At 36.8% G+C, this 17,265-nt stretch overlaps 1 protein-coding gene across 1 annotated transcript in view; it reads right to left on the bottom strand.

Moving 5' to 3' along the window:
- The window catches only part of LOC101860502 (methionine synthase), a gene marked incomplete in the record, with an annotated part of 33,771 nt that overhangs the window by 14,360 nt on the left and 2,146 nt on the right, over positions 1-17,265 (bottom strand). The window contains 17 exon segments of the mRNA XM_005100914.3: positions 47-145; positions 636-725; positions 1,144-1,284; positions 2,622-2,738; positions 3,449-3,628; positions 4,280-4,465; positions 4,975-5,115; positions 5,487-5,599; positions 5,963-6,042; positions 6,431-6,498; positions 9,492-9,553; positions 10,291-10,486; positions 10,919-11,085; positions 11,658-11,750; positions 12,604-12,673; positions 13,644-13,733; positions 15,141-15,340. Of these exon segments, the coding sequence (XP_005100971.2) occupies positions 47-145; positions 636-725; positions 1,144-1,284; positions 2,622-2,738; positions 3,449-3,628; positions 4,280-4,465; positions 4,975-5,115; positions 5,487-5,599; positions 5,963-6,042; positions 6,431-6,498; positions 9,492-9,553; positions 10,291-10,486; positions 10,919-11,085; positions 11,658-11,750; positions 12,604-12,673; positions 13,644-13,733; positions 15,141-15,340 (2,093 nt within the window).

The raw sequence follows: 17,265 nt of genomic DNA, 5'->3' as shown, positions 1-17,265 counted from the left end.
CCAGCAAAAAAAATTGATTGACAATGGAAAGGAAATGTGTACATACCGCCATGAGGGGGCCTTCAATAACATTCAAAGGTCTTGGGTAAAGATCGCTTTTCTGCCTTGCTTCCTCTGTGTCTTCAATGACATATTTGTCAATGCCCTGGGGAGAAAATCAAACAACTGCACTGCCAGGAGATGGGTTGTGGAAGTAAAGACAGTAAAAGATATGGGTACCGTAAATGTCTCATGCCACGGCCTCAGATTTTGTGAAACTTTGGGGCCCAGAGACTTATCTTGCAATCCTTTTTTCTACCCAACATGCAAAACTGAAAGAAAATTATCTTTCCATGGAGATAATCTGTGAGCACATTGCCTGAAAAATGCTATCCTAACTGTAAAATCATAAAGTACAACACAAATTTGGTTCATGCAAGTGCAGGCTTCACATAATCTCAAACATATAAAAAGTGAAAAAAAAAAATTACCTCCTACATTATTTTTAAAAGTTAGTAAAAACAACAGGACTAGACCACAGAAGCATTGATGATAATCATTATTGTATATATTCACTTTTACAAAGAACATGGCATTGATGATAATTATAATTATTGCAAAGAACATGTAAGAAAAATGAAGTGGCAAATACTCACCTTAATAATGGAGTGAGAGATACGACTCTCCACACCTTGCTGTCTCCATTCGTCCTCCGCAGCTTTGGTTTTGGTACCCTGAGTCATACTCTGTAAATGAATACGTAAGACAATAGATATTGTGAAACAGCACTCATCATCCGTCGACCTTTCTTAGCTTCAACAATCTCAGCTATGCCAGCTATTCAAAGGAAGGATCATTACACACTTGACAGTTAAACAGAATTATGAAGGTGGAAAAAAAGATTGAGTGTTTGTCTGGAAGGAGCAAAAGTTTAACAAAGTTGAGAGAGAAAAAACCAGGCCAGTTGTTCTTCACTGTTTTGGTTTTTGTTGTTGCTCTTTCTGTAATGTTTTTTCTTTTTTTTTTTTTGGGGGGGGGGGGAGTTGTATGCTCTGTTTAAAAAGTATACAGATTATGAATAAAAAAATAAGCTTCATCTAGTGTTTATTTTTGGGTTTTATTCACAAAGCATTTCGTCACAAGGCTCTTCATCTAATAACTAACCTGTGCGTACGCCAACAACTTCTCAGTGCCGTCGGGATCTTTGTTCCACAACAAGTTCTCACACAGCTGAAGCAGCTCCTTGTCAATGTCATCATACACAGGGAGGGCTCCTGCGTTGACGATACCCATGTCCATACCAGCCTGAGGATGCCCACAGACAACTTGTTCAAGTAAAGAGAAACAAATCAAAACCATCATGGTCATTTAGTGCAAGAACAATGCCAGACTGATAGACAGCAACAATAGAGGGGAAGAAACCAAGTAGAACATAACAGTGGCATCCTACAACCACTCTCACAAAAAAGGCAAGATGACAGGACATTAGATAAATCTCTTTTTTACTTAGATTAATCACAATTCCTGAGGATGAGCTTTTGCCTACACAAAAGAAAAAATGAAAAGAGAAATGAAATGTATTGATATGTGGCAAAAGAAATAAAACCTTGGAAGAGACCTCAGAAGCTGTAGTACGCTTAGAAAATAAAATTAAAAGAACAAACATTTAGCAACTGACAAGTTTTCATGTCAACTTTCTTTTCCCAATATCAAGTTTGACCTTTTTAACAACTCAACAACGAGAGAAGCAAGCAAAGTGGGTCAAACATCACATTTTCTTTCAAAACATGCATGCTTAATTAAGTGTTCAAGGGTGAACAGGTCGAGAGACAGATACCCCCCCCCCCTCTCCCCAAGGAGCATGTGTGCACATATACAGACAAATAACTGTCTAAATATATTGAGTAACTCAATAACAACGAAAAAAAAATCGATTTCAGGAATTCGTTAAAAAAACTTTGTTTCAAAAGTCTTTCATTTCTAATGATAATAATAATAGCATTTGTATAGCGCATGTTCTCACTCGAAAGCAAGCTCTATGCGCTTTACACTATATTATTACCCCAGAAGACCGTAGAACACTCAGAAACATTCTCAGCTTCCTGGGAAGCAGGCAGTGCAAGCAGCTGGTTAAGCGCTCAAACACTAACAAACTGACAAGATCTTTCACTGTCTATAGCTGGGTATCCATTCCCACATGGGTGAAGTGGGGAATTTCGGGTAAAGTGTCTTTCCCAAGGAAACAACATCGGGCCCGCGGCTCGAACCCCCGAACCCGCAACCTCACGGTTACGAGTCCGGTAGCCTAACCACTAGGCCACCGACGCCACTAGTTTCTTTCCAACAGTTCTTGTGAGCAGCAGAGTGGTGACAATGAAGAGTATGTCACAGAAGTTACACATATGTTTTTACTCTATCCAAATTTCCTGTTACTGTTGGTTTCATGAACAAACCACAAAAAATCAGCAGAATACTTTATTTGCCCGGAAATTAGTGTAGGAAAATTTATGTCTGGGTACATCTCCTCAAATACCGTGGCATTTAAAACAGATATTCATCATCATTGGTAACTTTTGATAAGCTGTAAAGGAAATTTGTGCTTTTCAGGGTTAGGTTCAGCCAGTGGAATTTGACAAACATACCTTGATGGCATGGTACAGAAAAACACTGTGCATGGCCTCTCGCACAGCTTCCATGCCACGGAATGAGAAGGAGAAATTGGACACGCCCCCACTGACTCTGGCGCCTGGCAAGGTTCTCTGAATGCACACATAAATAACAACAAAATAAAACATACACAACAATAATAGAGTTTTTAATCTAATATGATAATTTTAATGTGAAAATAAAAGGTTGAGTACTTAACATATTTGAAAGAATCACATTGTGGCTTTGACACAGGGAAACCATGCGTCACTGAGAAAATTGTACAATACCTCTGACACAAGAACACGATCAGTCAATCTTGACTCATTCACTGCTTAATTTGACCCTCTCTGACATCATTTTTTTCCAATGGCAGGCACCTGTATAGCACATACATTTAATTTTGTCCACTGATTTACCTATTTGTTCAGCAAAGTGTAACATCATTTTATCAAATAAACTGGAAATTTCGAGAAAAAAAAAGAATATTTATTAACCAAAATAAGGATACTATTTTTGAAAGTATGGACTGGAATAAGTTGAATATTTATAGAGGTATATAGGTGAGCCGATGATCCGGATTATTGCAGTGACGATGAAGATGGTGAACCTATCAGTTTACTCGTCACACTGAATGAGTTAGGTCAAAACTGAGGTAAACAAAGCATGATTTGCACTGGCTTTAAAAAAATTAATTCTTAATTGAAAGCTTTGCACTTATGCAATGGTAATTCCCCATTTCATGCATCTGGAGAAATTTATGGAGACTTTCCGACTTAAAAAAAAAAAGAGAAAACACAGATAGCTAAATATCTTAACCTACCTTGATGTCAGCAGTGGCTTCAATAAAGCTGATCCCATAAGTGTTGTGCTCCTCTATACCAGTGGCGATGGTAAGAATGTTGGGGTCAAATATGATGTCATTAGGGTTAAAGTTCAGCTTCTGAGTTAGCAAATTATAGGAACGTGTGCAAATGGCTACTTTGTGCTCACGGCCCGTGGCCTAGAAAAAAGACAAAAAGACAAAACAAACATTATACAACTAAACAAAAGTCTCACAGCCTGATAAAATTAATCATAAACTGGCTTGAAACAAATGTGAAGCAAAAAATGCCTCCAAAATGTGTATAATTTATTATTTCATTCTTTAATTTTTAAGAAGTCATTTCTCTTTCAGACAATATTAACCAAGCAAAATCCAATATCACAGTACAATTAGTTTTTTTCATTTTAAGAGACATGAACACATCATATTGACATCAAACACTGAAATAACTTTCAGACATTTGAAAGAGAGACTAGAGAAGACAGGAGGGTATATTTATAAGCTGAAGATTAAGACATACAAAAAGGTATGAAACCATCATTCGGAATAATACAAGTTGGACTTACTCCAAGTATTAATGCAAGACCATGAGACGAATAAAAAGCTTGCCGCAAAACACACACACACACAAAAAACCCAACTAAAAAAAGTTTTTTAAGAAGATATTTACATCACATAAGAAAAGAAACCGATTTTGTGACTCAGCCTAGAATATCTTTGCATTTCATGATAAGGGGAGGAAAAATGTTCACTTCCCAAGGAATATGAAACCAACCATGGGATAAAAATCAGGCAGGCATGGACGTACCCCCACAATCTACCACATACCTGCCCTTCCTCGTCGAAGGCCATAACTACAACTGCTGCTCCATACTGCTGAACAATCTTCGCCTTGCGCAGGAACTCTGTCTCTCCCTCTTTCAAGCTGATACTGTTGACAATGCACTTGCCCTGGGCACACTTCAGGCCTGCCATCACCACGTCGAAGTTGGAGGAGTCAATACACAAAGGCACCTGAGAGGAGAAATTGAAGAAACAGTTCAAATTAATTCTTTTGAGGCCACCTTGTCTATTTCTTGTAAGTACTTTAATGAACAGAATAACTGATACAATTCATGAACATAGCGTAGTGTAAAAAACTAGATTGGAGAATGTCTTGTTTGTCTGAAAATCATGTGTCATTTTTCCAGGCTTTAGTAATTATTTGTTAAATACAAAGTTTATCTCGTAAACTGTCTCACAACTATGCTCTCCTCCCCAGACAGTGGAAAGTTTTTTGAGTGAAAAGAAAATGGCATACTAGAGATATTTCTTCGGCAAAGCCTAAAGAAAATGATCTTTGAAGGCAAAGAAGAAGAGTAACTGATATTTTAAGAATAAATGCGATTTGTTTCAATATAGTTTATTAACAGTTCTTTAGTAGATTTCTCATTTTGGAAAACAGTCGTAAAGAGTGGTGAACGGAGTGGAAATATTTCGCCGAGTTGGGTCGGGCAGCATAATGAATGCATCCTGTAAATCACCTTGGCAATCTCTGGCTCAGAAGCTATAAGGTTGACAAAGGTGGTCATGGCAGACACCCCGTCCAACATGCCTTCGTCCATGTTGATGTCGATGACCTGGGCACCGTTCTCCACCTGCACCTTGGCCACATTCAGAGCTTCCTGAAATAAAGGTTGTTTTTTTAAAAGTCCATGTCGCAAAAGAGCTTCCTTTCAACACTTGACTGACCTATTTTACAGCCAGATAAAAGAACATTACAATGGATTCTTATATTCTCCTTTGAAATAAAGATATGACAATTTGACAAAGTTCAGAAAGGAAAATATACATTCCTGCAAGAATCTGAAATGTTGCATTTCGAAATGACAACACTTTCAAACATAAGCACACCATTGTACATCTTTGCAATTTATTCATAGATCTACATGTAGTACCATTAACTGAAATGTAACACAATGTAAAATTCTTCTTTTTCCACGAACAGCCTATCTACCACATGAATGAGACTGACAACTTTTTCAACTTTACGTACCTCAAACTTTCTTGTCTTAATGAGTCTGCAGAATCTTTTTGAACCAGCAACATTGCATCTTTCTCCAATGTTCACGAAGTTCGTCAAGGGTGTAATGTAAGAAGGCTCTAGACCTGATTAATAACACAGAATATAACATTGATATACCATGAGCCTGAATTTCCTATAATGAAGACCTGAACATGGAAACAAAATGTTAACAACAAAATTAAAAATTATTGAGCCAAGCAGAACAAGACAAAATCTGTACAATAATGCACGATTTTACTCTTCTGCCATGTGTACTTGGGGGCTCTGGTTTTTTTTTCTTTTTCTTTTTTAAGTTATTAATCATACACTATGAAATACCAAAAAATTATAAATTATTACAAAACAGAATTTTCTCCACAGGAAAGAATTTGGGACCAAATGTTGCTGGGGTGAAATTCATTCACTTTTTAGACCTATTTCAAAGCAGTTAATTGCTTCTAGCGTACCTGACAGACACAAATGTCCAGAATGCAGATCTGTTGGTGGCACCCTCGGTTTGAAGGCTTTGGATGTATCTGCTATTGCCCTAAAAGGAAAAAGAAAACAGGATGCTCATTAATTCCTTTACAGAACAACAATCCTGACATTGCATCAAACTTTTGCTAGTTGGATATTTGGCTTAACAACCGTTAACATTTACCTCAAACTGAAGAATAGAGTAAAAATGATGAGAGAAGCGCCCCTCCCCCTAAAACCCCCCCCTTAAAACGAACAACCAACATCGTCTTGAATAGTCACGGGCTAAAATGTGTACTCATTTCGCTTAATTCAAGAAAAATAACAAGTAACAGACCTTAAGCTCTCTTTGAATATCTAATGGAATTGGCATTATGGTACGTAATCTCACTATGAAGGGATAATTTGTGTGATTTTGATTGAAGGTAGACAAAAATTAATAAACAAAATTACCATACCTTATATGTTCAGGAGTTGTGCCACAACAACCACCAATGATATTGATGAGTCCATCCTTCATAAACTCCTGAAGACGTAAGTAAAGATAAAGGTAAATAGATGAAACAGGAGAGACAAAAGGAATATATGATCTCCATCTATGTAATCAAAGAAGAACGCCAGGGAAACCAAGTAATTGAATATGTATTTTACAAAAACTCACCAAACAGCAAATTTGCCGTGGACACACCTATGCTATTGTATACTTACAGATGATGGCACTTGTTATATTCTTAACTTTAAGCAATTTGCATAGAAAGGACCATAAATGTGAATCACCTCCTTTCACTATGATAGGACAGGAAACTCATCAAAAGTCAACTTGAGTTAAAAAGAAGCATACATAACAACAGGATGATGGTCATTTTCTGTTGGGGGAAAAAAGACAGGCAGATGTAAGACCTACCTTTGGCACACTAAAAGACCCAAACTTTCTAGTACTGAAAGACAGAAAAAGGAAAACAGAAAAAAAGACACGACTACAAACAGATCTTGGTAATTTTGGAAAATCCCAAAGACCATAACTTTTGAAAATCTAAAAAATTAGACCACCGATGGAAGCAAACGCACTTTTCTGAAAGCTTCATAAAAACACAATAAAATTGGTTAACCCTCTAAGTATTGAAATCGGTCGAAAGTTTATCCCATTAAAAAAATATCATCAAACATTTCAACTCTTTCTCAAATGAATTCTATTTCCTAAAAATGGATAAGTTTAAGGCCTATACTTAATTGGTTTGCCTATCTCAAGCATTTTCTGTCATGATAAGGTAAAATCAAATAATTTTCCTGACACAGAGACATCTTTATTAACCACCGAGACAAAGTCAACTCAATCATCGAAAATAACAAGAAAAAATACTATCTACATGAATTACAAGATGTTAAATCACCCAAACAACTCGTTCAGACTACCAATGCTATTCTGGGAAAAGAAACAATATCTCCTCTCCCCTCTGCAACATCAGATGACGAACTTTGTAGTTTATTTGTGACTTTTTTCAATGACAAAATTAATACCATACGCTCTTCTCTCGACCTAGAGCCAAATGGAAATTTGGAATTTTCAGAATTTACTGGACAAATATTAGATTCTTTTAGTCCAGTTACAAATAGTGATATTTTAAATTGTATTAATGGGTCAACCATAAAAACATGCGACCTTGACCCAATGCCTGCTCATGTATTCAAAACCTGTATTGATATTGTCCTACCTCACATTACTCAGATAGTGAATATGTCACTTGCCACTGGCACAGTACCTAATACTTTCAAACAAGCTATTGTAAAACCTTTATTGAAAAAACCCGGGCTTGATAAAAATGAATTTAAAAACTATCGACCAGTTTCGAATTTGCAATTTGTCTCAAAAATTCTAGAGAAGATTGTTTTAAGTCAAGTTTTGTCTCACATGAGAAAAAATGGTCTTGAGGAAATTTACCAATCTGCCTATAAAACTCATCATAGTACCGAAACTGCGCTTTTAAAAGTAACGTCTGATTTATTGGATTCCATTGATAGCAAAAACATCTGTCTTTTAACTCTTTTGGATCTGTCCGCAGCTTTTGACACAATTGACCATGCTATTCTACTCACAAGACTTGAGCGCTCATTTGGCTTATCGGGTACTGTGCTTTCATGGTTTAAGTCATATTTACTAGAAAGAGTTCAGTCAGTGCAAATTAAAAATAGCTTTTCAAAGCAGGTCAGGCTCGATTATGGAGTTCCACAGGGGTCCGTTCTTGGACCAGTGCTCTTTACACTATATACACAGCCCTTAGCAAGCATTTTACAAAATCATGGATTGAATTATCATTTTTATGCCGATGATTCCCAAATGTATGTTAATGGCACCATTCAAGATCTACCAAACATGATTTCCATCACTAAACAATGTTTTTATGAAATCAAAAAGTGGATGACAGTAAACAAATTGAAACTAAACGAAGAAAAGACAGACATCATTCTTATAAAAAATCCACGATTAAATAAAGATCTGGAAAGTGTCAACTTTGATTTATATGGGCATATGACATCTAGTAAAGAAGTTGTCAGGAATCTCGGTGTATATATTGACCACCACTTATCAATGGGCTCGTTTGTAGGATCTCTGTCCAAATCCCTTTATTTTCAGCTGAGAAGGATATGCCTAGTTCGAAAGTACTTAAGCGAAGAGACCACAAAAACACTGGTAACATCTCTTATCCTATCTAGATTAGACTATTGTAACTCACTCCTGGCAGGTCTGAACAACAAATATTTGAATCATTTACAAGTAATTCAAAACATTGCCGCTAGACTGATAACAAGATCTAAAAAACGAGACCATGTCACTCCATTATTAAAAGAACTGCATTGGCTCCCTGTAAAAGAACGAATAATATTTAAAATCTGCGTCATGTGTTTCAAATGTGTAATTAAAACTGCTCCTTTTTATCTACAAGAACTTATCAGTATATATAAACCAGGGAGAAACCTAAGATCATCGAACGATAACACCCTACTTGTGACACCTGTAAAATCATACAAATCATATGGAGAGAGATCTTTCTCATATCTTGGTCCATTTATGTGGAACAGATTACCCATGAAACTAAGACAAATAAGAACACTTGATAGCTTCAAAAGACATCTTAAACATTTTCTGTTCCTACAGGCCTATCCTTCATAAGCTTTTAACGTTATCTTTCATTACATTTGTTCTTTTCCTATGTCTGGATGAAAATAGTCTCTGTGTGTGTGTGTGTGTGTGTGTGTGTGTGTGTGTGTGTGTGTGTGTGTGTGTATGTGTGTGTGTGTGTGTGCATTAATGTATATTGCTTGAGAAGAAAGGAAGTAGTAAGAAAGGTTTTTGAAAAATGGGTATTCCAATGTAAAGCGCATTGAGCTATTTTTTTTGGAAATGCGCTCTATAAATGTTATATATTATTATTATTATTATTATTATCTATTAATGACACTTGGAGAGTTTATATCAAAGTTCTTGCTTTCTAGGGATGCATCTTATGAAATTCTCTTTACCTTCACTTGTGATGCAGTAATTTCAGGGGTTTCGTCATATTCTCCGAATGTGTTTGGTAAACCTGAGGATAGACAGAAGCTTTCAAAATTATTCAAAATTAGCACAAAAAGAAGGCGACACATCAAAAATTTATTCTGGTCATTAATAAAAGCAAACTTTACGCAATGCAAATACTTCTCTAGATTAAATTTGTTATTCTGAACGTAGCATAGCATGCAATTTGGTCTACTTTCATTCTCTGTCATTCTGAAGTGGTGCAATACACGACCATGACATGTACAAAATTTTAGCTGGTTTTGAAAGCTACAAAACCCTGACACCAAACCTTAAAATATACCATCACTGTTCCTAATTTTCACTGGAAAGTGCTGTCCAGATTAGTTGTAGCAAGAATTTTACGGCACTTGCAACACAATACGGTCATATAAGTGCCGAAGATTCGTCTTACAAGAGAGTAACAAACACCAAAAAGACAGAGGAGAGATAAGGACGATAGATCTTTGATAGGAAAGAAGGAGTAAACCACACCAGAGTACTGACCAACCACCAGTTATGTGCATATTGTTGATTACAGCGGCATTAAAATATCTTTTTAATTTTAGTAAGTGTTTTACGGCACTTTAAACACAATAAGGTCATGTAAGTGCACAAGAATAGAGGTGTTGCAAGAGAGTAACATACACAAAAAAGAAGGAGGAGAGATAAGGACGATAGATCTTTGATAGGAAAGAAGGAGCAAGCCACACCAGAGCATCCGCCAACCACCCACTAAAATGTCTTTAACAAACATCGACTTACCAGCATTGGGATAGCACAGAACGTATGACATGGTGTTCTTGCTGACTGCCTCAACAAACGGTCTCATCTCTTGAGCTCCCAGGGCACAATTGAGCCCCATGCACATAGGAAGACCATGATTGACACTGACAAGAAATGCCTCTGTTGTCTGGCCGGACAGTGTGCGACCACTCTTGTCGACAATTGTGCCAGATATCTGAGAAAGAAGAAAGTTAATTTTGTTTAGTACTCGTAAAAGAAATAACGAGACCCCCAAAAAATATATTAAAAAGCCAGCAGCAATAATTATAGCAAACAAAATTAATTCTGAAAATATGAAGAATATGCTTACAATCTTTGAAAATAAACAAAATATTAAGATGATATTAATTGAAAAAATATTTTCTAATTTAAAAAAATAAACCCAGTTCAGGCAGCTGAGTGACTCAGGACCCCAAGAGCTAAATACAAAGATAGTTTCATAAATTTAATAAATTAAGTAAAACCTAGACCATGTTTTGAGAGCGGATAGACAAAACAACTGCACTATTGCTGTTCAAGGTCATTGAGTATTATTTGTAAGACAATAACTGATGGTAGTAATAGCAATTACGTTACTAGTTGAAATGACATTTTTTTTTCTACTTACAAAGATGGGAACTTTTTCATAACCAGAGAGGAAGACGTTCTCAATGGCATACAAAGCAGCCTTGGCATTTGCTGTGTCAAATATCGTTTCCACCAGCAATACATCAGCACCCCCATCAAGAAGTCCTTTTGCTTGTTCAGTGTAAGCATCAACAAGCTCATCAAAAGCTAGAAAGAACACAAGGCAAAAATTGCAAAAATCAACACGTGGAGAAGCCCCATCTTTCAATGTATAAATCAAATCAGTAAAATATAGAAACAGAACTAGAGAAAACAAAGGCAAGTTGAGGTAAAAAAATATATTGAGAACAGTTTCACTAACATCCCTATCGCAACTACTTTTCCATTCAAAGAAAAAGACACTGGGCATGGATCTTATATTTAATCCAGATACATCAGACTACATGTTTCTGTGTTAAAGTCATGAGTCTACACATTTTAGGTTTTAGAAAAGGCTCATCAACTCTGTTGAACAATAAAGTTACAAAAACATGCTAGAAAAAAAAAAGTACATGTGAGTGTAAATGCATTCCAAAGCCTGGAGCTTGACTGAAGATTGCACTGATGTATTTCTCTTTTTGTCTGTTCTGATTCCTGTTCTCACACTGAGAAGATAATATAAACATCTTCTTCTCACTTCCCCTCTTACATTATTTTTCTATTACAATGACATTCTCCAAGACAACCATTTTTCTCTTCGACAATGGGAGGCCATCTTGAACAATTTTGCCTTTACTTACTGACATTCCTAAGTTCAGGTTGCTCCACAGATGGAGAGATGGACAAAGTCCGGTTGGTAGGGCCCATAGCACCAGCAACATACCGTTTGACACCTGATCATCATTTTAAAAAAAGAAACAAGAGCACATAATTTGTTAAGTCATTTATCCTCACAGGTATTTCTGTGTAAAATTTTATATAACAACTGGACACATTGACCACGCAAGAGGAGCAAATGACTGTACTAACCATATACCGCTTAGCAATTGACCCATTTTGCAGAGCTCATGTGTATGCCTAAAAAGTTTTGTGTAAGTGTGAATGATGTAATGGGTAGATTTTGTCATCCCCTAGTCCATGCCAACTTTTCTCCCTTCATCCTTCCAAAGCATAGTAAAACAGCTCAAAAAAGTTTGTTGCTCTGAGCCTAAGCAAGGTTCTTGAGTAGATTTCTATTTTCAGAACAAGTTCTTAGGTTTGTACATTACAAAGAAAAATTCTGTTACATGGTAACAGTTGGGTTTTAGGCAGACTGGCTTCTTATGCAGAGTGATCTTAGGCAGTGACAACTGTAATTATTTTCTTAGCACATACCTGAACCAAGACATGTAACATTCTGCTTGAAGGAACAAAAAAACATGAACATCTTAACTTATTCTGAAATCAGCGAGAGTGAAATTTTTTCAAAGATTTCCCTTATTCAATTTGCTAATTGATTCAGACTCTTTTTAATATGAGATTTCCCCTTCTGTAAATACATTGTAACCCACAAGAAATCTGAGTTTAGCAGCATGATTCATCCACCCACTCCTTCAACATTTATTCTGCTACTTTTATTTGTTCCAGGCAAAATGCAGCTGTTATCATGCAGACTCACTGTAAAAATCAACAGCAATTCAGAAGTGTCTTTCCCCCCAGTATTTCTACCCCCATACAAAAAGAAAGAGAACTGCAAGCTTCAAGTACCTGTTTCTTTGGTGACATCTTCGCAGGCTCGTCTCGCCACTTGAGCAGACTCAACATTTAATCTGTAGACCTACAGACAGAATAGAATATGAGAAAAAGAAATATCCATTAGTCCCCTGAATTTTTTATATCATACGTTCCATGAAGACCATACATAGTGCAGAAAAATCAATGATGTAACTGACTATCAAATGAAGAAAGTAAGGATGTGTTTGTTTGTTTTAGTAGAGGTTTTACGGCGCTCGCAACTGCATAAGGTCATATGAGCGCTAGAAGATTACAGGTGTTACAAGCGAGTAACAAACATTAAAAAAAGGAGGATAGATAAGGATGATAGGTGTTTGATAGGAAAGAAGGAGCAAACCACACCAGAGTACCCGCCAATCACCCACACGCGATGTGTTTGCAGAAAGAGGAAGCTTCCAAATTAAGATTAATTCAGCTACAATAAATACTCATCATAACAATCACACAACATTTTGAAAGATGTACAGGACAGGCAGACATGTTTAGACAGGAAGTTAGATGGCTCATATTTGGGTTGTTGTGATGTCTTGCACGAAAGATGCTTTAAACTTATTTAGAAATTGGGAGATCACAATTTACGTTTAGCGAAATATTATTCAGCAGGACTCTTGTTTAGGCACAAAAGTGAATGAAGGAAGTGTATGGGGCACTTCCAGCGACAACAAGTCACTACTGGCGAGAATCAGGACTGGTCATTTCTCAGGGCTGCAGGCCTACCAACATAAAATTGATAACACACTGGACCCATTCTATCTATTGTGCAGTGAGGAGCCCCAAGATTTGGAACACTGGCTGCAGAGATGCCCCGCTACGAAGGTCTGACGGTAGCATCTCTTTGGGGAAGATTCAGGGAGGTTGGACTGCCTCACTAGCTACCTAAAAGAGGCGGTGGCCATGGCAAAGAGCACGCTCTTTGGGGCTCCATAGAATACAGAAAGATAGGCTGTCACTCACACCCACCAACAAAAAGACCTTTATTTGACACCAATCTCCATCAGTTCCAGCATACTTACATATTTCTCCAGCCCATAATCAGCTTGAGCAATTGATGTGCCGCTGAAAGTGTTTGTTTCTACAAAGTCTGCCCCTGCAAGAAGGTAAGCCTGTCCAGAAAAAAAAGGAAAATAATAACTTTCATGTTTATTCTCTTATCATATATTCAATTATGATATTCTATACCAGTCAAGGTATTGCTCAAACAAGCAACCAGAATTATAAGTAAAGAATACAAAAACACAGAAATGGATCTCTTGATGAGAAAGCCTAGGTAATTGTATAAGATTTCCATTTTTTAAAACCAATTGTTGTACCAAATCTGAAGATTTTCTAGAAAATAATTTTTTTTAAACCTTAAAAAAAATCCACTCCCCATGGATCGCACTGCAGTCGGGAAAGCATAAAAAATATAACTACCAGATTTCAAAAAGTGGGCTGTTGCAAGATCCATTAGCTGATCTTTTGAGAATAGGAGAATCTAAACACAGTCAATGTTGTCACGTCTTGGGGTAAAGGAAAGGTCCAGATTAGAGTGGTGGTCACAACAGTGCGCTAACATGGAAAAACAGAATCTTTTCTTCTTGACAAGAAAAAAAGACGAGACAAAATGAATTCCACATTTAACAGGGAGGTCTATGGTGACCCTATTGCTGATATGTCTCAGATACTATTTTACTTCATGTCAAGGTTATGTGTTTAAGTCCCAATTTCAAAGAAAAAATATCTAAACAAATAACTTTGTCAAAATCAACACTCATACAAATTTGAAGATAGGGAATGGGGAGGCTACAGTAAAATCTAAAAGAAAAACCCCAGAAAAACATTTGTACTAAATAAATTCTGACTTAAGCATTTTGGGCTTTCAAGACAAGAGACAGATAAGATAACAAATTAAAGGTATTACACTTGAGGAAAAAAGTCAGAGTCAAAGTGTGGTGCATGAAGAGAGTGGTGTAATCGAAAGAGATAAAAAAGAGACCTTGGTCTGTGTAAGATAAGGGGTCAAGAAACGATTGCCTTTCGTCAACTGGTTTAGATTTTTCCAAACCTTTCTCATGTTATCAGAGTCCGGACCAGTCTTATCAGCTAGCCAAGGTAGAGGTCAAACTTCACAAAAATAGGTCAATAGAACTGCTGACCTTGTACAGGTACTATCCCAATACTTTTCTCTCATGCACTGGGAAAATTACAGAGATAATTCTTTTCCATAGTAGTGCAGAAAACTTGCCAGAATTTTCTTATTTTGTGAGGATAGCCTAACAAATCCTACGGCGCAAAAGTCAGTATTCTCACCGAACAATGCTTTTTGAAGGGATACATCTTGAAACAATGGTGGTCATTTAGTGATGGGAAAAATTAAGACAGGCAAAAATAGATGAATAACCAAAAGAAGACGACCATCACACCCTCCCCCCCCTCACCCCCTAACAACCTATCGCAGGATAGCAAAATTATTGACAAAGCGACCAACACAAATAATGATCAATATAACAAGTGAAATTAAAAGCACTTACTTTGTGAAGTTTGTAAATAGTTTCTGGTAGAGTCAAACTGAGAATATCATTATTTCCTTTCAAGTTCAAAGTATGGTCTTTGAAAATATCCCCACGGAAATCCTCTTCTTCAAGTCTTTCATTCTGGATCATAGTGCCCATTCCACCATCAAAAATCATAATTCTTTTCTTCAGAGTTGCTTCAATCTCCTCAAAAAGTCCTGAAAAATGGAACATCGACAGCATGTTCTTGTTAGCTAGAAATATTAGTTAAATGAAAATAAATTAGATAATACTATGGGCTCAACATTAAAATAAAGTATAGCACATATAAAATTTCAATTGCTGCACATTTTAATTACGACTATTGCATGTGCCTCTGTGCTAGAGTGCATGTGATTGCATAGCATGTTGTACACTACACCATAACCTGTATGTCATCAGGCCTTATTTGTTAATGTTGAATGAACAAGTGAGACCAAAGAGAAGAAAGGATGACCATCCATTGCAAACAAAAAGTATGAAGGCAAACTGTTTAAATAAAGAATGGCTGAGACAAGAAATGTATACCAAGCCTAAATAACAAACAAAGATACTGTTGGCAATTTTTACAGAAAGTTAGCAAGATAACAGAACATGACATAAGGTCACACAGACTTTAACTAGGTCAAGGATATTTGTAATGTGACAAATGTGCCATTATAACCATCAACACAGTGAGAAGTAAAAAAGCATTATGCATGTCTCAATTGCCTCTTTGGAAGCTATTCTTCTTTGTCTACCCCTGCCTCTTTAGCCTTCTATTTTTTTTTTTTTAATTGAGAGTGTAAGAAGTTGGAGGCCTGTTTATGTCGATTTGAGTGCCTGGAATTACATTTGCCTCATCTAAATTGTTTTTAGTACTGACAGGCTTCTATCAGAATTATCTCAATTGAGTTCTTCTCCTGCCATGAAATTCCTGACAATATCCATTAAAAAAAAACCCAACTCATTTTTATTGTCCCTTAGCCTTATTATTTTCACACTGTTAATACAGTCAAACCTGTCTAAGACAGAATAGAAAGGCAGCCAGAAAAAAAAATTTGTCTAAGACATTTTCTGTTTCAGACAGGGGAATCTACGTGGAGAGGGAGGAGGGCTCCAGAGGTCCTTCTGGTGGGATCAAGGTTCGCTTGTATGTCGGCAAGCAGTGGTCAAAACCTCACACCTTTCAGGCATATAATAGCCTCTCTGATAACGGCACGTGTTAGTACAAAACTTATCTTCTATTGATACCACTGCTTGCATTTCATAGGAGCATTGTTTGACAAACTAAAAACAAAAACGATAGAACATCTCCTTTGCTTCCACCCTTAGCCCCAACTCACTGGTGTAATATACAGTCAACCAATGCCAACTCTTTTGTGCATTTAACAACATTTCGAGCAATCTTTTTTCTAGGCTGGCAGTAGGGTCAGGGCGGCAAGCACTGGTCAAATTAATTTCACTCCTCTAGCTTTTGAACCTGAGTTTCCTGGCTGGTGTGTCACTCAACATTTTCACAGGTACTGATGAGATTTCACATCAACACCATCCTGATTATCTACACCACACAGAGTTCACATAGATGGGGTAACATCTACCCTCAAGTTGCACCCCTACTCCCTTCCTCATCTTGTGGCATGGTTTAAAGGTTAGAGCCGATGGAACCAAACTTGATAGTTTTGGTTCAAATCAGGGCTGACCAGGCAAAACATTTCTTGTCTTAGACACGTAAAAACCCTCCGAAGGGAAGGAATTTCTTTCCATTTCCAAGTTAGGCAGGTTTTTATTTTACAGAGGTAATTATAGAGGAATTTATCAAGGGGAGAGCGGAGAGATTCCATATTGACAGTTTTCCGTCTTCGAGAGGTGTAATATCAGTACAGGTAGGTTTGATTATATTTATCCAGCATTCACACCATAATATAAAGAAGAGTTGACCAGAGGTTTTTAAAACATTTTTTTTCGATCTTGTACTTCTTTTTTTAGCTTTTCTTGTTGTAGACATCGCTACTTTGACCTTCCTGCAATAAAACATTTTCTATAGCCATTCTGCCTGCCTGTGTCGTATTGGTTCTTCTCAACTCTTATTAAGTCATGTGCCCATCTTCTACTGATAGGTCTC

This window comes from Aplysia californica, unplaced genomic scaffold (genome assembly GCF_000002075.1).
Source record: "Aplysia californica isolate F4 #8 unplaced genomic scaffold, AplCal3.0 scaffold00264, whole genome shotgun sequence".
Taxonomy (NCBI): Eukaryota; Metazoa; Mollusca; class Gastropoda; order Aplysiida; family Aplysiidae; genus Aplysia; species Aplysia californica.
Note: the sequence above shows the minus strand (reverse complement) of the source record. Positions and strands in the feature narration are given on the sequence as shown.